The 18451-nt window shown below is 46.0% G+C and overlaps 1 protein-coding gene across 1 annotated transcript in view; it reads left to right on the top strand.

Annotated features, from left to right (window-relative positions):
• The window catches only part of BUB1 (BUB1 mitotic checkpoint serine/threonine kinase), an 85627-nt gene extending 71009 nt beyond the window's left edge, over positions 1-14618 (top strand). Inside the window, exons 24-27 of the mRNA XM_066595985.1 lie at positions 6777-6934; positions 8943-9120; positions 11499-11605; positions 14217-14618. Of these exons, the coding sequence (XP_066452082.1) occupies positions 6777-6934; positions 8943-9120; positions 11499-11605; positions 14217-14412 (639 nt within the window). The 3' untranslated portion in view covers positions 14413-14618. The remainder of the gene's footprint in view (positions 1-6776; positions 6935-8942; positions 9121-11498; positions 11606-14216) is intronic.
• The last annotated feature ends 3833 nt before the right edge of the window (positions 14619-18451 follow it).

The raw sequence follows: 18451 nt of genomic DNA, 5'->3' as shown, positions 1-18451 counted from the left end.
GGTGTCCAGGGGTAGAGGCAGGGCCAGACCGAATAATCCACCAACTGTTTCCCAAAGCGCACCCTCGCGCCATGCCACCCTGCAGAGGCCAAGGTGCTCTAAGGTCTGGCAGTTTTTCACAGAGAAATGCCTGACGACCGACGAACAGTGGTGTGCAACCTTTGTCGCGCCAAGATCAGCCGGGGAGCCACCACCAACAGCCTCACCACCACCAGCATGCGCAGACATATGATGGCCAAGCACCCCACAAGGTGGGACGAAGGCCGTTCACCGCCTCCGGGTTGCACCGCTGCCTCTCCCCCTGTGCCCCAACCTGCCACTGAGATCCAACCCCGCTCTGAGGACACAGGCACTACCGTCTCCTGGCCTGCACCCACACCCTCACCTCCGCTGTCCTCGGCCCAATCCAGCAATGTCTCGCACCGCACCGTCCAGCCGTCGCTAGCGCAAGTGTTTGAGCGCAAGCGCAAGTACGCCGCCACGCACCCGCACGCTCAAGCGTTACCCGTCCACATAGCCAAATTTATCAGCCTTGAGATGCTGCCGTATAGGGTTGTGGAAACGGAGTCCTTCAAAAGTATGATGGCGGCGGCGGCCCCGCGCTACTCAGTTCCCAGTCGCCACTACTTTTCCCGATGTGCCGTCCCAGCCCTGCACGACCACGTCTCCCGCAACATTGTACGCGCCCTCACCAACGCGGTTACTGCCAAGGTCCACTTAACAACGGACACGTGGACAAGCACAGGCGGGCAGGGCCACTATATCTCCCTGACGGCACATTGGGTGAATTTAGTGGAGGCTGGGACAGAGTCAGAGCCTGGGACCGCTCACGTCCTACCCACCCCCAGAATTGCGGGCCCCAGCTCGGTGGTGGTATCTGCGGCAGTGCATGCTTCCTCCACTAAACCACCACCCTCCTCCTCCTCCTCCAACGCAACTTCTGTCTCGCAATCAAGATGTGTCAGCAGCAGCAGCGCGTCGCCAGCAGTCGGTGTCGCGCGTCGTGGCAGCACAGCGGTGGGCAAGTGTCAGCAGGCTGTGCTGAAACTACTCAGCTTAGGAGATAAGAGGCACACGGCCCACGAACTGCTGCAGGGTCTGACAGAGCAGACCGACCGCTGGCTTGCGCCGCTGAGCCTCCAACCGGGCATGGTCATGTGTGACAACGGCCGTAACCTGGTGGCGGCTCTGCAGCTCGGCAGCCTCACGCACGTGCCATGCCTGGCCCACGTCTTTAATTTGGTGGTTCAGCGCTTTCTGAAAAGCTACCCACGCTTGTCAGACCTGCTCGTAAAGGTGCGCCGGCTCTGCGCACATTTCCGCAAGTCCCACACGGACGCTGCCACCCTGCGGACCCTGCAACATCGGTTTAATCTGCCAGTGCACCGACTGCTGTGCGACGTGCCCACACGGTGGAACTCCACGCTCCACATGTTGGCCAGGCTCTATGAGCAGCGTAGAGCTATAGTGGAATACCAACTCCAACATGGGCGGCGCAGTGGGAGTCAGCCTCCTCAATTATTTTCAGAAGAGTGGGCCTGGTTGGCAGACATCTGCCAGGTCCTTGGAAAGCTGGAGGAGTCTACCCAGGTGGTGAGCAGCGATGCTGCAATCATTAGCGTGACCATTCCTCTGCTATGCATCTTGAGAAGTTCCCTGCAAAGCATAAAGGCAGACGCTTTGCGCTCGGAAACAGAGCCGGGGGAAGACAGTATGTCGCTGGATAGTCAGAGCACCCTCCTGTCTATATCTCAGCGCGTTCAGGAGGAGGAGGAGGAGGAGCATGAGGAGGATGAGGAGGAGGGGGAAGAGACAGCTTGGCCCACTGCTGACGGTACCCATGCTGCTTGCCTGTCATCCTTTCAGCGTGTATGGCCTGAGGAGGAGGAGGAGGATCCTGAAAGTGATCTTCCTAGTGAAGACAGCCATGTGTTGCGTACAGGTACCCTGGCACACATGGCTGACTTCAGGTTAGGATGCCTTTCTCGTGACCCTCGCGTTGCACGCATTCTGGCCACTACGGATTACTGGGTGTACACACTGCTCGACCCACGGTATAAGGAGAACCTTTCCACTCTCATTCCCGAAGAGGAAAGGGGTTCGAGAGTGTTGCTATACCACAGGACCCTGGCGGACAAGCTGATGGTAAAATTCCCATCCGACAGCGCTAGTGGCAGAAGGCGCACTTCCGAGGGCCAGGTAGCAGGGGAGGTGCGGAGATCGAGCAGCATGTACAGCACAGGCAATACAACAGTCTTTAAGGCCCTGGACAGCTTTATGGCTCCCCAGCAAGACTGTGTCACCGCTCCCCAGTCAAGGCTGAGTCGGCGGGAGCACTGTAAAAGGATGGTGAGGGAGTACGTAGCCGATCGCACGACCGTCCTCCCTGACGCCTCTGCCACCTACAACTACTGGGTGTCGAAGCTGGACACGTGGCCTGAACTCGCGCTGTATGCCCTGGAGGTGCTTGCTTGTCCTGCGGCTAGCGTCCTGTCAGAGAGGGTGTTTAGTGCGGCTGGGGGAATCATCACAGATAAGCGTACCCGCCTGTCAACCGACAGTGCCGACAGGCTTACACTCATCAAGATGAACAAAGCCTGGATTTCCCCAGACTTCTCTTCTCCACCAGCGGACAGCAGCGATACCTAAACAATACGTAGGCTGCACCCGCGGATGGAAGCATCGTTCTCTCTCTCCATCCAAAACGGGGACATTTCTGCTTCATCAATCTGTGTATAATATTCCTCCTCCTCCTGCTCCTCCTCCTGAAACCTCACGTAATGACGCCGAACGGGCAATTTTTCTTAGGGCCACAAGGCTCACTCATATAATTTTTCTTAAAAATTTTTATACGTTTCAATGCTCTTAAAAGCGTTGAAACTTTAACTTGAACCAATTTTTCGTTAAACTGGGCTGCCTCCAGGCCTAGTTACCACTTAAGCCACATTAACCAAAGCGATTAATGGGTTTCACCTGCCCTCTTGGTTGGCCAGGGCCAATTTTTCTGATGTACATTAGTACTGTTGATACAGCAATTTTTGTGGGCCCTCGCCTACAGTGTAATCAAATTAATTTTTAGCCCACCTGCATTACAGCTGACATTACATCCGCTGTGTTGGGCAATGCAATGGGATATTTTTATGTACCGCCGGTGGGTTCCAGGGAGCCACCCATGCTGTGGGTCCACAGGGAATTATAAATGCATCTGTTTCCACTTCTAAAGAACCCCAGTCTGACTGGGGCATGCAGTGTGGGCCGAAGCCCACCTGCATTAAGCACGACATTACTACCTCAGCTGTGTTGGGCAATGCAATGGGATATTTTTATGTACCGCCGGTGGGTTCCAGGGAGCCACCTATGCTGTGGGTCCACAGGGACTTCACAATAGGGAGTTGTACCTGCCTGTGTCTATGAATTAAAAACCGCGGTCTGACTGGGGCATGCAGACACCTTGACAGAATGAATAGTGTGTGGCACATAGGTTCCCCATTGCTATGCCCACGTGTGCAGCTCCTGATGGCGGTGGCACAGGATTATATTTCTCATTGCTTCTGTACAGCATTGTGGGCTATCGCCCCGCCCCTTTTAAAGAGGGTCGCTGCCTAGCCGTGCCAACCCTCTGCAGTGTGTGCCTGCGGTTCCTCGTCATGGCAGACGCACTTATAAATAGACATGAGGGTGGTGTGGCATGAGGGCAGCTGAAGGCAGGGACACTTTTGTGTGCGCTGTGGACACTGGGTCGTGCGGGGGGGTTGGGCAGCATGTAACCCAGGAGAAGTGGCAGCGGAGTGTCATGCAGGCAGTGATTGTGCTTTGTTGGAGGTAGTGTGGTGCTTAGCTAAGGTATCCATTGCTAATGAGGGCTTTTCAGAAGTAAAAGTTGTTGGGAGGGGGGGGGCCCACTCTTGCCGCTATTGTGGCTTAATAGTGGGACCTGTGAACTTGAGATGCAGCCCAACATGTAGCCCCTCGCCTGCCCTATCCGTTGCTGTGTCGTTCCCATCACTTTCTTGAATTGCCCAGATTTTCACACATGAAAACCTTAGCGAGCATCGGCGAAATACAAAAATGCTCGGGTCGCCCATTGACTTCAATGGGGTTCGTTATTCGAAACGAACCCTCGAGCATTGCGATAATTTCGTCCCGAGTAACGAGCACCCGAGCATTTTGGTGCTCGCTCATCTCTAGTGCTGATCTCTTGGCTGGCAAAGGCTACCACCATCTCCAGGGAAATCTTTACTCTCCCTGTTGAAATTGGCATAATTTTTTTTTCCACAATGAGGCTCCTACAGAGAAGCAAGAATCTGTTGGCACACTATCGTTCCGCCATATGCTTTGGTTCACAGTATAGCCGCTGATCCAGTTTTCAAACTCTCTCACAGGTGGTCTCCTTGCTGAATCTAGTCTCCTTGTTCTCATACTGAATAAGTTCTTCTTTGAAACTACTGGCGGTAAGCGTTTTCCTTTGGACCAAAAAAACTGGCCCATCAAGTCACAAAAGGGAAACTTAGCTTCAATTCATTGCATTCCTGGTGCACAGGTTCTCATTTCACTGAAACAAGTTGCCCACCTTTTGTATAAAATGTGTCATAAATTAGGCCTCCTTGGCTGCTGGGCAGGCTCTTTCATATTCTAGAACCTTGAACCAGCCTCATTGGTCTTATTTGGGCCTTTAAATAAGGCTTGTTCACAGGCATCAAGACCACTTTTGGTCTATTCTTCCTAGTCATTGTGCTGTGGGTTAGCTCTAGGGCATAATTGACCCAGTTCCACGGGAGAGACTTTTTCAGGGAGTCTTTACTCCATTGTTTTCGTGATCCCAGAAAGAAGGTCTGAGCCACCCCATCTTGGACGTAGAGCATCTTAATCTTGACAGACTTTGATACTTTTAGAGGGAATCACAGACGATAGTGATCAAGTTTTCTTTCTGCATTGGACATCCAACTTCCACATTTAAGTATTTCCAGCCCACCTATGTTGCTTCAGGCTCCATTTTGGCTTGGTGACTGCCCTTCAAGAACTCATACAGGTGCTCAGTGTTCATGGCAGTTCCCCCAGTCCAGGAAAATTTGGGTCATCACATACCTGGATGATATTGAGGTGAAAACCTCCAATTCCAAGAATCCGGGACAGTCTTCATATCATTCTAGGCACTCCTCTTCATAATCTTCCTTGCCCAGGGATTTCATTCGTGTTCTACCTGGTGAACTTCATATGTGGTCGCTCTCGCCCACTTTCTGAGAGGCATCCTTCTTGTTTACAATTCTAACCCAATCCGAGGTGTTTTGTTTAAGTTTTATTGTTTACCTTTTGTTGGCACACAGGTTTTACAGCATCCAAACAGCCCCAAGTGAATGCACCCTCACAACAACAAAAAAAATCCCCTTCTATAAATCATTACAAACCACTTTTGTTTTCTCTGCAATATTCCTGGTTCTCCTTGACTATCAGGCACCTTTTACATACATACATTTACTGTGGTGCAGGCTTAAACCCCAGGACCACACGCCAAATATTTATTAATAAACCGTATTGGGAGTTAAGATACCAATGCACATAAACCATTTAGTATGCTGAGATGACTAAAGGCCCTTTTACACGCAAAGATCTCTTCAACGACTGAAAGATTTAAGGCACATTTAGACACTGTTATCGCTCAAAGCCATCTTTTGAGAGATAATCGCTGTGTCTAACTGCACTGACATTGTGCAGTTTTCGTTAAACCACCACTCAGCGTGCTGAAAGACAACGATGAGTCTTATCAGGGATTCACAGCAGGATACAGCTGATACTAATGTTTCAGCTGTATCCCGCTGCTTGATCGCAGGTGGGGCATGAAGAACGCAGCTGTCCAGCTGCGTTCTCCATACCCTGCACAGAGCGCTCGACTGTATAACAGCCGGGCGCTTTATGCAGAAAACAGCTGGATGCAGAAAACAAGCAGGGACACCCCGCTTGTCTTCTGCATCCTATGCCCAGAGCGCTTGGCTGTATAACAGCCGGGCGCTCTGAGCGGGGAACAGCTGGATGCAGAAGACAAGTGGGGACACCCTGCTTCTCTTCTGCTGCATCCTCCGCTCAGAGCGCTCGGCTGTATAACCTCTGGAGCGCAAGGTGATCGCTCAATGCTCGAGCGATTATCTTGCGATGTAAATGGCACAACGATTTTCATAATACAACGATTAACAAAATACATCTTTTGAGCAATAATCATTTGGGTCTAAATGGGCCTTTAGCAATCTATTTGCATAAAGTGGTAATTGCCATGTACACTTTATCATCTTTATTTGCATGTAAAAGGACATCTAGGAGTTGTTTGCAGAGCCCAGCTTGTGTTTAAACACACGCCCAGCTGTGAAAACAGCTGCCGACACATTCCATGGTATAGTATAAACATACCGTGAAGTGATTATCCTGCAGTCTAGTGAAAATAAGATGGAAATGTATTTGCTCAGTCTTTCAGCAGCTGAACGATGGATTTTAAGTGAACTTAAATCCTTAGTTCCCGTGTTTACATGTAACCATTTTTGGACATTTTCCATTCGTTTGGACTAATTTTTAGCGATAATTTCTGCGTGTAAAAAGGCTTCAAGTGTTTTCAGACAGCAAGAGAATGAGATGTATGGCAGTTGTGAGAAGACTTTTGGAATAATGCAGTGTTGTTGCACATTAAGGTACATGGCCTAAATGGAAGCTAAGTTTCTTTAAATTCTGTTAAATTTCATGTCCATGTTATGCTTAACACTTGTTTAATTTTTTTTTTATTGCAATTTTAGAATGCAATCAACTTGTACAAGAAGGTGACTGAGAAAGTCATGCCAGTGCCATTAGTTATGTATTTTGCTATCAACATCTTATACATGATCGAGCAACTCCACAACATCGGTATCATTCATGGTGACATCAAACCTGACAACTTTGTACTGGCAGGAAAGTAAGTGCATTAACTGTCATATATTTCTATCTTTTGCTCTGCATGTCTCTTGTAGAGGAACTAAGTTGCAGGAGATTTCTGAAAAAATATGCTTTATAATTCTGGTAAACTTGTGCCTGCTTCATTCGGCTTTTTTTGCTCCCTGTACTTACTATAGCTGTTGTCCTAGCGCCATCAGCGGTATAGTGGAAAGCCTGTATTTTCTGAATGGAATAAGCAAAGAGACTTTTTTTGTGACACTGTAAGACAGGGGTGTCAAACTCATTTTCACCAATGGCCACATCTGGCTTATGGTGACCTTCAAAGGGCCGATTGTAAGACAGTTTAGTAAGTGCTTGTTCACACAAGCATATTTGCGTACATAATATGCAGTGACTAGAAGCCATTCATGTCAATGAGTTCTTTTACATGATGTATATTTTCACACAGCATGACCTAATTTGTTGCGTACTACGCACCCCAATAGGCCATTGAAGTGAATGGGCCTCGCAATTATGTGGTGAATGCGCAGGAAACCTATGTATTCTCTGCATATTTGTGCACCATCTCAGTGGACCCATCTGCGTTCTTTTTTGCGTGCCCAAATATGCAGGCATAAGCTATTTTCCATTGCGGAAATATGCAGTGTATTGGTGCGACCTAAATACGGTTACGCCCATGTGAACGAGCCCTAATAGTGACCCCTATAGTGGTCTTAGTAGTATTAGTGACCCTTATAGTGGTCTTAGTAGTATTAGTGGTCGCAGTATTAATAGTGACCCTCATAGTGGCCCTAGTAAAAAATAGTGACCCTCGTAGTGGCCCCAGTAATAATATTGACCCCCACAGTGGCCCCAGTAGTAATAGCGACTCCCACAGTAGCCCGAATAGTAATAGTGGCCCGAGTAGTAACAGGGTACCCCCACAGTGGCCCCAGTAGTGATAGCAACCCCCTCAGTAGTACTATCCCCCTCAGCAATAATATTAACCCCCACATAGTAATATTAACCCCCCTCAGTAATAACATTAACCCTCTCGGAATGTTAACGCCGCCCCCCTCTCGGAATGTTAACGCCGCCCCCCTCTCGGAATGTTAACGCCGCCCCCCTCTCGGAATGTTAACGCCGCCCCCCTCTCGGAATGTTAACGCCGCCCCCCTCTCGGAATGTTAACGCCGCCCCCCTCTCGGAATGTTAACGCCGCCCCCCTCTCGGAATGTTAACGCCGCCCCCCTCTCGGAATGTTAACGCCGCCCCCCTCTCGGAATGTTAACGCCGCCCCCCTCTCGGAATGTTAACGCCGCCCCCCTCTCGGGACTCGGGGGAGGAGGATCCCGGCTGCACACTGCACAGGGTGATTAGCAGCGGGGATCTGCGGCACCCCAGCTGGTAATCGCTACAGGCCACCTAAAGTGAGGCAGCGGGCCTTGTGTTTGGCACGTGCTGTAAGACAATGGCAACAAATAGTCTGATCACACAAATTCACAGAATATGCCTTGCTGTTGTCCCCCCGGAGAGCAGTACCAAACAATTAATCTCTGTGACTACCAAGCACTTAAGTAAGGTGCGATTTAAAAAAAAAAAAAAAAAAAAAGGCAATCCTGGAGAAAACCTTGTGACCTAACTTGAGGATAGAAGAGCTCAAAGCTGGATAACCTCTTTCATTTGAATGTGCTACTACATGCAGCCAACCATTCCTTTATAGCCTGCCATGACCTGCATTTCCTGTCTATAACAGCTGGTTGAAGAGGGTTTCTGACAGTTGAGTCCAGGTGGTCCAATGCCAAACGCGGCCAAAACCCTGCCCATCTGTGGCAGCCGCGATTGTGCAGCAAAATAATGCAGCCATCAGCCACAAAGTGGGTTTGGTTTGGCTATGTGCAGCCAGCTGAACCTGTGTGACTTCAACCTGACCATTTGTGATGAGCCATTATGGGGCCAGCTTCAATCTAAGTCAAATATTTGTGATATCATGTGATCTCTCTTAACTATGTGATGCACTTTTTGATGCTAGTTTATGTTTTTCACAGATTTGTTGAGAACCATTCCTGTAATCTGGACTTTTTATCCCATGGACTGGCACTGATTGATCTGGGCCAAAGTATAGATATGACTCTCTTCCCCAAGGGAACTGTTTTCACTGGAAAGTGTGAGACATCAGGATTTCAGTGTGTTGAAATGCTCTCCAATAAACCATGGACTTATCAGGTACTTTGCAGTGAAACCTTCCTATAGGTTGTTTCCTAGATATGTTTGCATTCAACTCCTTAACATACAGTTACGTCCTGCAGGTTCAGGGCATGTATGGAGGGGCATCGTGGGTCGATTCCCGCGCCATACAATGTGGGTACTGGCTGTTTCCTACAGCTGACACTCACCCAAAACAGATGCGGTGAGCAAAGCAGCTGATTGGAGCTGTTAACCCTTTAAATGCCTCCATAATTTCTGACAATGGCTTTTAAATGCCCCAATCGATTTTTGGGGGTCCGCACTGCAACACTGTGATAAAGATCATGGGTTACCGCGCAGTTGCCATGGCAGCCAGGGGCCTTCTGAAAGGCTCCAGGGCTGTCATTGCAGATTGCCTATCAAGCCACGGCTTGATAAAATGCCTGTCGTATCGCGGTATGATGTAATGCTATGACAATCTCCACACCACATAAAACTGAAACCTGTAATAACTTAGAAAATATATAAACTAACATAACTGAAGGATCCAGTCAGACACAAATTGAGACCTATCTTTTAGGCCAAATTTACGTAAGCTTCCTCAACAGTCTTGACTTCCCATATTCCCAGACCCCACTGACTGATAATTTTCAGAACCATGGTAGCGTAAGCCGTAAAATGCCCCTGCGAAGATCCTTCACTTGCCCTCCTGTCTCCTATTCCTGGAAGAAGGGCAAAAACCATCTCCAGTAGGAGAGGACCCATGGAGGAGCCTTTTCCTGCCATAGGTTGCCTATGTTGATCTTTAACAAAGGTGTTTACAAGAATCACCACGGAGTTGACAATAGATAGCAGTCTTCTCTTGAAGTACATGACATCTCTCCTGTTTAGGTTCAATCTATGTCCCCACAACTTTAAGAACAGGCTGTGCACCTCATCATATAAACATTTTTCCAAAGGATCAAAGACTTGATCCTTCCACTGGACCTTCTAAATCTCACCATCAAGCCTATCTATCAAAATTTTGCATGGGGTAAGCTCCCTGGCTAAATTTGATGCCAAGAATTTTAGCCACATTCTGGGGTAGTTGGAAGGGTGTTCAGGAGACCAAAAGTAGGATCTCCCTTTTGCTAATCAGAGACTTTAACACTTAACCTGGTTTATGGCCCAATGTCCATGGGCGGATTTGAATTGCGGAATCCGCGTGGCGTACCCACACGTAAGATCCACAACTCAAGCCGCCCATGGGGAAGCATGGGTGTCTGCACTGGAATTAAAGCATGCAGGTTTGTTTTGCAGACTTTGCAGAAAACAAATCGCAGCATGCTCCATTTCAGTGCGGTTCCCGCACTGACAGCTTTCATTGAGGTCAGTGGAAGCTGTTCGATTAGTGGCCCGTCCCCAAATTAATTCCGGACAGGTCATGGATCCCGCAGGAAAGCACAGAAGTTATTAAAAAAAAAATAGAAAGAAAACTGCACTGTGCATGCGTGCCAGTCGGCACTCCTGCACACATCCGCAGTGCAGAAAAAAGCAGACACGGACAGGTAACGCAGGTTCGCTGGGCACAGGCAAGGTCGAATTCTGCTGCGGGCTCCCACATAAGACCTTAGTCTGATCTGGATGCCTACAAGTAGTGCTCAATCATGTACTCTTTCTTCTTCTCTTCTTGAGGACACAAAGACTGTACATTACCACCTTTTAGAGTAGCTTCTGGCATCACCCTATCCATCCCAACCCCCACCATAGGTCAATTATCAATCTTCTTTAAGAAAAGGATCAACGGCAAGCACATACAGCAAGGGGCTCAGCAACCAGCCCTGACAGGTGGCCGACACAACCATTCACCAGCAGGAAAGTCCCAGCCCCCGCATACAATATCCTGAGCCAAACGCTAAACCCCTTCTCCTGCCTTGGCAGGCCATACCTCAGCTCAAACAGCCTAGAGTTTCTACATTTGGCTAATTTAATTTGCAAAAGGGGGTTCAATCATATTAATTGTAACTAATATCATGGGAAAGCTGAGAATCTGACCCTATACTTGAGCACATAGACATAGCTGGTCAGATTCTTGGATGTCCCTTTTTGCCTTCTCAGTGCCGGTGACCTTGTAGAGTAACGGTTCCTGTAGATCTGTTACTGTGCGGTCTTTCCAATCGTATTTAATTGACTGTATTGTAATGTTATATTTAATGAATTACAGGGCATTGGTTTGGATTAGAGGACTGCACGGTGAGCTCATTAATGACACTACTTGCAGACAGATCAGTCTCTTTTATACCAGACTATCTTTGTCTATTCTCCTTGTCTTGCATCATGTTTTTTTACCTTGTATAAACAAATAATCACATTTGTTATGTATGAAGTTAGATTGTATTAATTGTAACAAATGATTTATCCTATGTAACCCTTTACAGACTGACTACTTTGGAGTAGCTGGAACTGTTTATTGCATGCTGTTTGGCAGCTACATGAAAGTTTGTGAAGAGTGTGGAGCATGGAAGACAGGTGGCAATTTTAGACGGTTAGTAACTATGAAAATAAAGGGGAAAATAGTCTGAAGGGTCATTTTGGCCTGTACAGGAGGCTCAGATTTGCCTGCTGTGGATTTCTTACAGGATCTGAAGCTGAAATTCGGTACAAGTGGATCTGGATGTATAATTCAATGGGGCTAATCTGTAGCAGAAATTGTGCTGTAGATTAGAGGTACTCAAGAGGTGGGCCGCAGCCGCCAGGTGTCTGGGCTGCTAAGCCTGGGATGCTTAAGTGCGGTAGTGCCACACTAGCACTACCGCCTTTAGAGATGCACATTATCTTCTCTAGATGCAGCACATGGCTGGTGCACTGTGTGCAGCCTAGATGATCTTCCCTTGACTCCCACTTTTTAGGTTCTGCTAGTGTTTTAATCTGTCAGTGCCAGAGTGGGGGAGTCGGAGAAAGATGATGCAGGCTGCATGTACTGTACAGCTCTAAAAGTAGGATTACTGTACAAAGTTTGGGGTACAGTTCACCATGACCACTGGGAAGGGTGAAGTAGGAGCACACAGGACCACCTTTACTAGGGGTGCAGGAGTTTGCAGGACCACAGTTTATTTTGAGAGGGAATAACAGAGGCACACATGGACACTTTGGGGGGGTAGGGGGTAAGCAGGGGCACAGAACGACATTATTAGGAGGAAGTAAGTGCAGACAAGGGTCACTAATGGGGGAGGGGGGGGGGGTGGAAGTAGAAAGACCAGTCTTACCAATGCTTCAGGCAGCATGAGCATAGAGGGACCACTGTTACTTTGGGGAGAAACAAAGGGACCACAATTTATTCTGAGGGCATAGCTAGACCAGTATTTATTTGGGGAGACAAAGTGTGGGATCACCATTACTTTAGAGGAACACAGAGGGACCATTTTTACTACATTCCAAATAGGAGCGCTATTGCCCTTTTTCATCAGCCAATGTTCCAAAATGGAGTTTCATGGCTTGTAAGTGTTCAAAAAGCCATGTTTCCATTCTGTAAAAAAATAAATAAAAAAAAATCACTCCTACAGCTCTATTAATGGGAAATGAAAGTTATGGTGCTCAAAATATGGTGAGTAAAGTGTCCTGTAGTGCCACAGTAGTATGGGGGGAAAAAACTCTTATACATATTTGGTACCACTGTAATTTATATGTAATTTTTATTACGTGCCAAGTTTGAACACTCATTACTTGGCTTTGCCAGACCTTCACCTGATGTCCACTTACCTGGGGGTCTGCCATTAAACTAGTTGAGTACCCTCACTGTAGATCCTAAATTACCCTAGCTTTTTTGTTGTTTTGCACAGAATTCACTAGTTGGTGTAATAGGTTGAGTGTATCAGGTCCAGTGTAGTCATGAGGAGTGACTCATTCCCACCTAACCACCATTTTACTCAGTATACAATATAATAGCCAAAAATAGTGTCATGTCTGGCGTATTCATGAAGTGCGGCTCGTCCTGCCTACCCACCGTGACTATCTCAAGCTAGCGTTGCATGCCTGGAGCTGCTGCATGAATATGTACAGCAAGTGCATTATTGCCCCATCAGTGACAGGCCACTAGAATCGGTGTGTTAGTCGCTACTTTGTTGCCCTCAGTGAGGACAGTGTAAAGTACCTGACAGGTTCCCTTTAAGGCTGTGGTCTAGGACCGTTTCTGTTTTTAAAGAGGAAAGAGCTATTAAGAACACTCGGACCTACTGACACTGCTTAATGTTAAGTTACCCTTACACAGGGCAACTGATGGGTGCATTAGCGCCAACGGTAGTTCAGTGAATGGTGGCGGAGCATGTTAAAGATCTTTCGTTCATCCTCGTCCATTCACCGCAAGCAGGTAGTCGATCAAGGATTGAACAACTCCTGTTTACACTGAGCAAGAAGTTGTTCGCTAGTGGCTTTGTTTCAGTGAGCTGAACGTGTTAACGATTAGTGACATGTAGCAATTTCTCACTCTGTGCCCTGTCGCTAGCTTTTGACTATTGCCAAAAAATAGCTGTTTTAAGGTATTCAGGTGACAATCGCCCCTTGTTATAGGTACGTTTACTGGAAATCTGACACTGTCAATGACTTGTTTTATTGTATGAATGTTATCACCTTTCCCACAACAAGCTTGTCTTAAGCTGCTTTTACACGGGACGATTATCGTTCGGATTCTTGCTCCAGCGGGATTCTGAACGTGTCACTCAGTGTAAATGCATGCAACAAATAAATGACGAACGACAAATCATTCACTTCTCGTTTGTCCAGTTTCTGCATGCGACGTATGATTCCGTGTAAATAGGTAGTCGTTTACTTATGAAGGACTGCCTGTTTATTGTGAATGGAAGCGGCGGCCTGGAACGATCACCAGCCTGCTCTGCCTCCATTCACTCAGCGATACTCATTCCTATATATAAGCACAAGAACAATTTATCGCTGGGGCAAAGCTGTCTGGCATCTGTTGTATGACAGATCGTCCTATGTAAAAGCACCCTGAGCATTGCTGTGGGGAGTTAGTGGAGGTCGCAAATACATAGACTCTTGTCACATCGGAAAATGTTGTGTAGTGTAACCCTATAGTTAGTTCTCACTTCTTTACATTAATTTTTGTATGTTTTTTTTTTTTCCCCCTTGTCTTCTTTCAGTTTACCGAATAAAGAATTGTGGGAGGACTTTTTCCATACATTGCTGAATATTCCGGATTGTCACAGTCCCTCTCCACTCAAACATTTGCGCGAGAAACTGACTGTGGAATTCCAGAGAACGTACATCCGCAAGATACAATCTATGTGCAGAAGACTTATTGTCCTGCTTCTAGAAAACAAGCCTTCAAAGAAGTAATCTCAGCAGAGCTCTTCTCTGAACCTGGGTTTTATGTGATGGACGACAGTGTTTATGGGTCTCGGTTCTTTCACAGTGTTAGAGACTTTGTTTTACCTTGTCATCTCTGTGGAACTTCAGCCACAGTCATCATGACTACTCTCTGGGTTTGTACAGGCAGGCGCCAATAAAGATTCAGGTAGAACAACCTGAAGAAATCACCTCAACTAATAGCATCATAGACTGATGGTGGTAGGTCGTGTTATGGGGAATAATATCATATTCCAGAAGCTTTCAGCAGTCTGCTCCAAATTTGTTATATTGAGAAGTTTCATGAAAATTTATTTGAGTTTGACTCCTGTTTCGGTCATTCTCTAATACCCTTCTGCTTTATTGTTAACATCACTGTACAGATATAATTGAACATGACACACCAATTACATGCAAGCCCCCCCCCCCCCCCCCCCATCCCCTTCAACATAACAACTCATGATTGGCTTAGTCTCTAATGACTCTATAATTACCATACGTTAACGCCCCAGGTGTGTACCGCTACCATGCACGTAATTCTTATATTCCCATGTAGTATAGACTTCATTACTATTCCTGCCTGGACCAAAAGAATGCATTAATAGATAAGAAGTTGCTTATTTCCATGGGATTGATGATCTTGGAGTCTTCTTTAGGGAAAGACATCTGCAGACAGTGCTTGGAAGATGCATGGGAGCGTGGATGTTATAGATAGCGCACAAGAATCCAACATACACTAGCGTACAATATTAAACCAGTTAACCATTTAACTGCTATTTCATATGAAGGTGGATATATGAATATATATATGTTTGCATAGGCTGATTTAAGAAACACATTTATATTATTACTACAACAGTCCCTCCTTATCGTTTCTTGTAGTAGTCAGGCGAACGTCTGTCAGGTACTTACAAATGTCCTAGTGGCACGACTTCCCCGTTTCCCCCAACCGACGTTCTCATAATATGCATAAACAAAAAGTATCATAGAAAGGCACTGCAAGAAGGGAGGGTTGATTGAAAGCAGATTCACCTTCAAAGTCAGTAGTCAAAGGCAAAGCATCATCATACATAACAGGGACAGCTTTGTCAAAAGTCTTTGGGAAAATTCCTTGACGGCACAAAATAATGCAGTTAATAATAGCAATGTCAGTAAGAATAGTCACTAAAGTTCTAGCAAAAGATGAAATTCGGTGGCTCCATCTGCCAAAAATATCAGTCCAGCAGTCATCAAAAGGGGTCGGAGATGCCAGAATTTGCTGCTAGTTCTTTAACCCCTTAATGACATGGCCTATTTTGGTGTTGAGGACCAAACAATTTTTGGTAGATTTTAATCTCCATTTTTCAAAAGGCATAACTTTTTTACTTTTCCGCCGATGCAGCCGTATAAGGGCTTGTTTTTTCCGTGGCGAACTGTGGTTTTTATCAGTGCCATTTGGGGGTACATACACTATATTGTAAAACTTTGATTTTTTTTATGATCGTAGCGTGCTAGTCTGGTTACAACGATACCAAAATTCTTACATTTGTTTTTAGGTTTTTCCACTTTTCTGTAATTAAAACCCCTTTTTTGGGGGGGGGGGGGGGGAATCTTTTTTTTTTTTTTTTTTTTTTCTTCCTAAATCGCTGCATTCCAAGTGCTATAACTTTTTTTATTTTTCTATGTACGAAGCTATATGAGGGCCTTTTCTTTTTGCGAGACTAGCTGTAGTTTTTATTGGTACCATTTTGGGGTACATCCTTTTTTTTAATCACGTTTATTGCGTTTTTTGGGAGGCAAAATGCTAAAAATTTGCATTTTTGCCTCAGTTTTTTAGCGGTTTTTAACGCTTTTTGCCGTGCAGGATTTACAGACACGACCATACCAAATGCGTTTTTTTTTAAATTTATGCTAATATAAGAAAAAGCATAAAAAGGTGTTTTTTGTTTTTTTTTTACATTTAAATTTTTGTATATTTTTTTTTTTTTCATACCACTGATGATCACTACGAGAAGGCATCTGTAATGCACCCCCACTGTTGCAGCTGGAGGCTGGCTTTTAGTGATAGTCGGCTCCAAGTGCTGGATAGCGCAAGATCTGTCATGATCTCGCGTTATCCCTATGACATAAGGGTATGTCATTTTGCGGGAAGTACCCCGCTCCCATGACGTACCCTTATGTCTTGGGGAGGGAAGGGGTTAAAGAGGCTAATTAGACCCTTCAGAGCCTTAGTTCTGGAACCATAGCTGTGAGAAAGAAAACTGGGATTGAACAACCTGGGAGAAAGCATATGTTCATCAGGGTGTGAAGACTCTCTTGCAATGAGACGCATGTATCCAATTGGATTTGTCCTTCCAGCTGAACATCTGTAGCGGTGGTCAGGAACACTTGTTATGGACCGTCATGTCTGGGTTCTAGAGTTTGCAGATGTGTCTTTTGGTGAACAATTCTCAATTCAGTCGCTGCCTGCGTTTACACTGGGCAAATTATACAGAATTATTCAAGCCTCCGCAGGAATTTGTGTAAAAGGATCCTTAGACTTATGGCTGCAGTATGGATTCTTAAATGCAGCTACATTACAGACATTTGTACCTCTGCTTTCAAATGGAATGTAACAGAAACCAAATTAGGGTATACTCCATTGCATGACTTGTAACAGAGTTCTTCTCTCCAGAGCCATTTTGTATGGCAATGCAATAGGGCACTGTTCCCCAACTCCAGTCCTCAGGGACCACCAACAGGTCATGTTTTCAGGATTTCCTAAGTGTTACACAGGTGATGTAATTACTGTCGGTGCCTCAGGCATTGCTACAGGTGTTCTTACTATAGGATATCCTGAAAATGTGACCTGTTGGTGGTCCCTGAGGACTGGAGTTGGAGACCCCTGCAATAGGGCACCCATAGAGGGGCACGGTGACTCTAGCTACATACACCCCCAATTTCATATCAAGGTTTTTTTCTGTTGAAGTCTGTAAGCCAAATTTCTAACTCCGACTATTCCAGTTTCCACCCTCCGACTCCAGACAACTTATCTAGTAATTTGCATATAGCACAGGAAAACTTTGAAACCTTTTGAGCCCTTTTTGCACGAAATGCTTATTGTTCATAAAATCGCTGGATCATTTGAATTTAAACGCTAGTCATTCAGTGTAAACCTGGCTAGCGAGTGCATGGTTTGTTTGCCTAACTTTTTTTATTTTTTTTTTTTAAGTATACAAATAATCGCTGTCTCATTTGGTTTGAACACTAATCGTTCCGTCGTTTCTATTCACTTGTACAGTGACCTAAACGACTGAATGTCAAAAAACTATGTGTATTTTAAACCGGCCGCCTGAGTGAACAGGTAAACTGCGTCCTCGCTCACTCGGGCAAATGATTTTTCACTCCGTGTAAAAGTGCCCTGATTGGGGAGATACATCACAAAATGAGGGGTGATTAATGATTCATCCCCTACCAGTCATTAGTCCCTTTAAGCTGAGGTAATGACCAGCTGCATAAAGCAATGAAAATTTACTTTGTAAAAACTAAGGAGAACCGCCAATTTTTTTGAAATCCTATTTCAGAAATACAGGTTTTATACAAAACTACCACACCAGGTTAACAATTGTTGTGTGTGTGGCAGTCCGGGGAAGGGATGTGACTTGCAGTCTCTAAGGAAGTTTATTAATACACCTGTTTTAGTGTGCATTCACATGGGTGAGAAAATCGTGTGCATTGTGAGACGCACAAAAATACAACCCATTATTTGTAATGGGTGTATTTATATGGGCAGTTTTTCTCTTGCAGCAATGCAGTGAGACAGAAAAATTGCAGCATCTTCTATATCGGTGCGAGCTTTGCACAAGAGTGGAACATGCAGATGTGTGATCTCCCACATACCACATGGACAGATTGACCGTGTGATGTGAGTTGTGTTTGTCTAGATGCATGTAGGGCTCATTCATGTGGGCATATTGTCGCCTTGTATTACACATGCATATATCCCGTGCATAACACACGGTGGAGTCAATAAGAGACCGGCAGCGCTGTATGCACATACTAATGGGGGCAA

This window comes from Eleutherodactylus coqui, chromosome 3, assembly GCF_035609145.1.
Source record: "Eleutherodactylus coqui strain aEleCoq1 chromosome 3, aEleCoq1.hap1, whole genome shotgun sequence".
NCBI classification, from domain to species: domain Eukaryota; kingdom Metazoa; phylum Chordata; class Amphibia; order Anura; family Eleutherodactylidae; genus Eleutherodactylus; species Eleutherodactylus coqui.
Note: the sequence above shows the minus strand (reverse complement) of the source record. Positions and strands in the feature narration are given on the sequence as shown.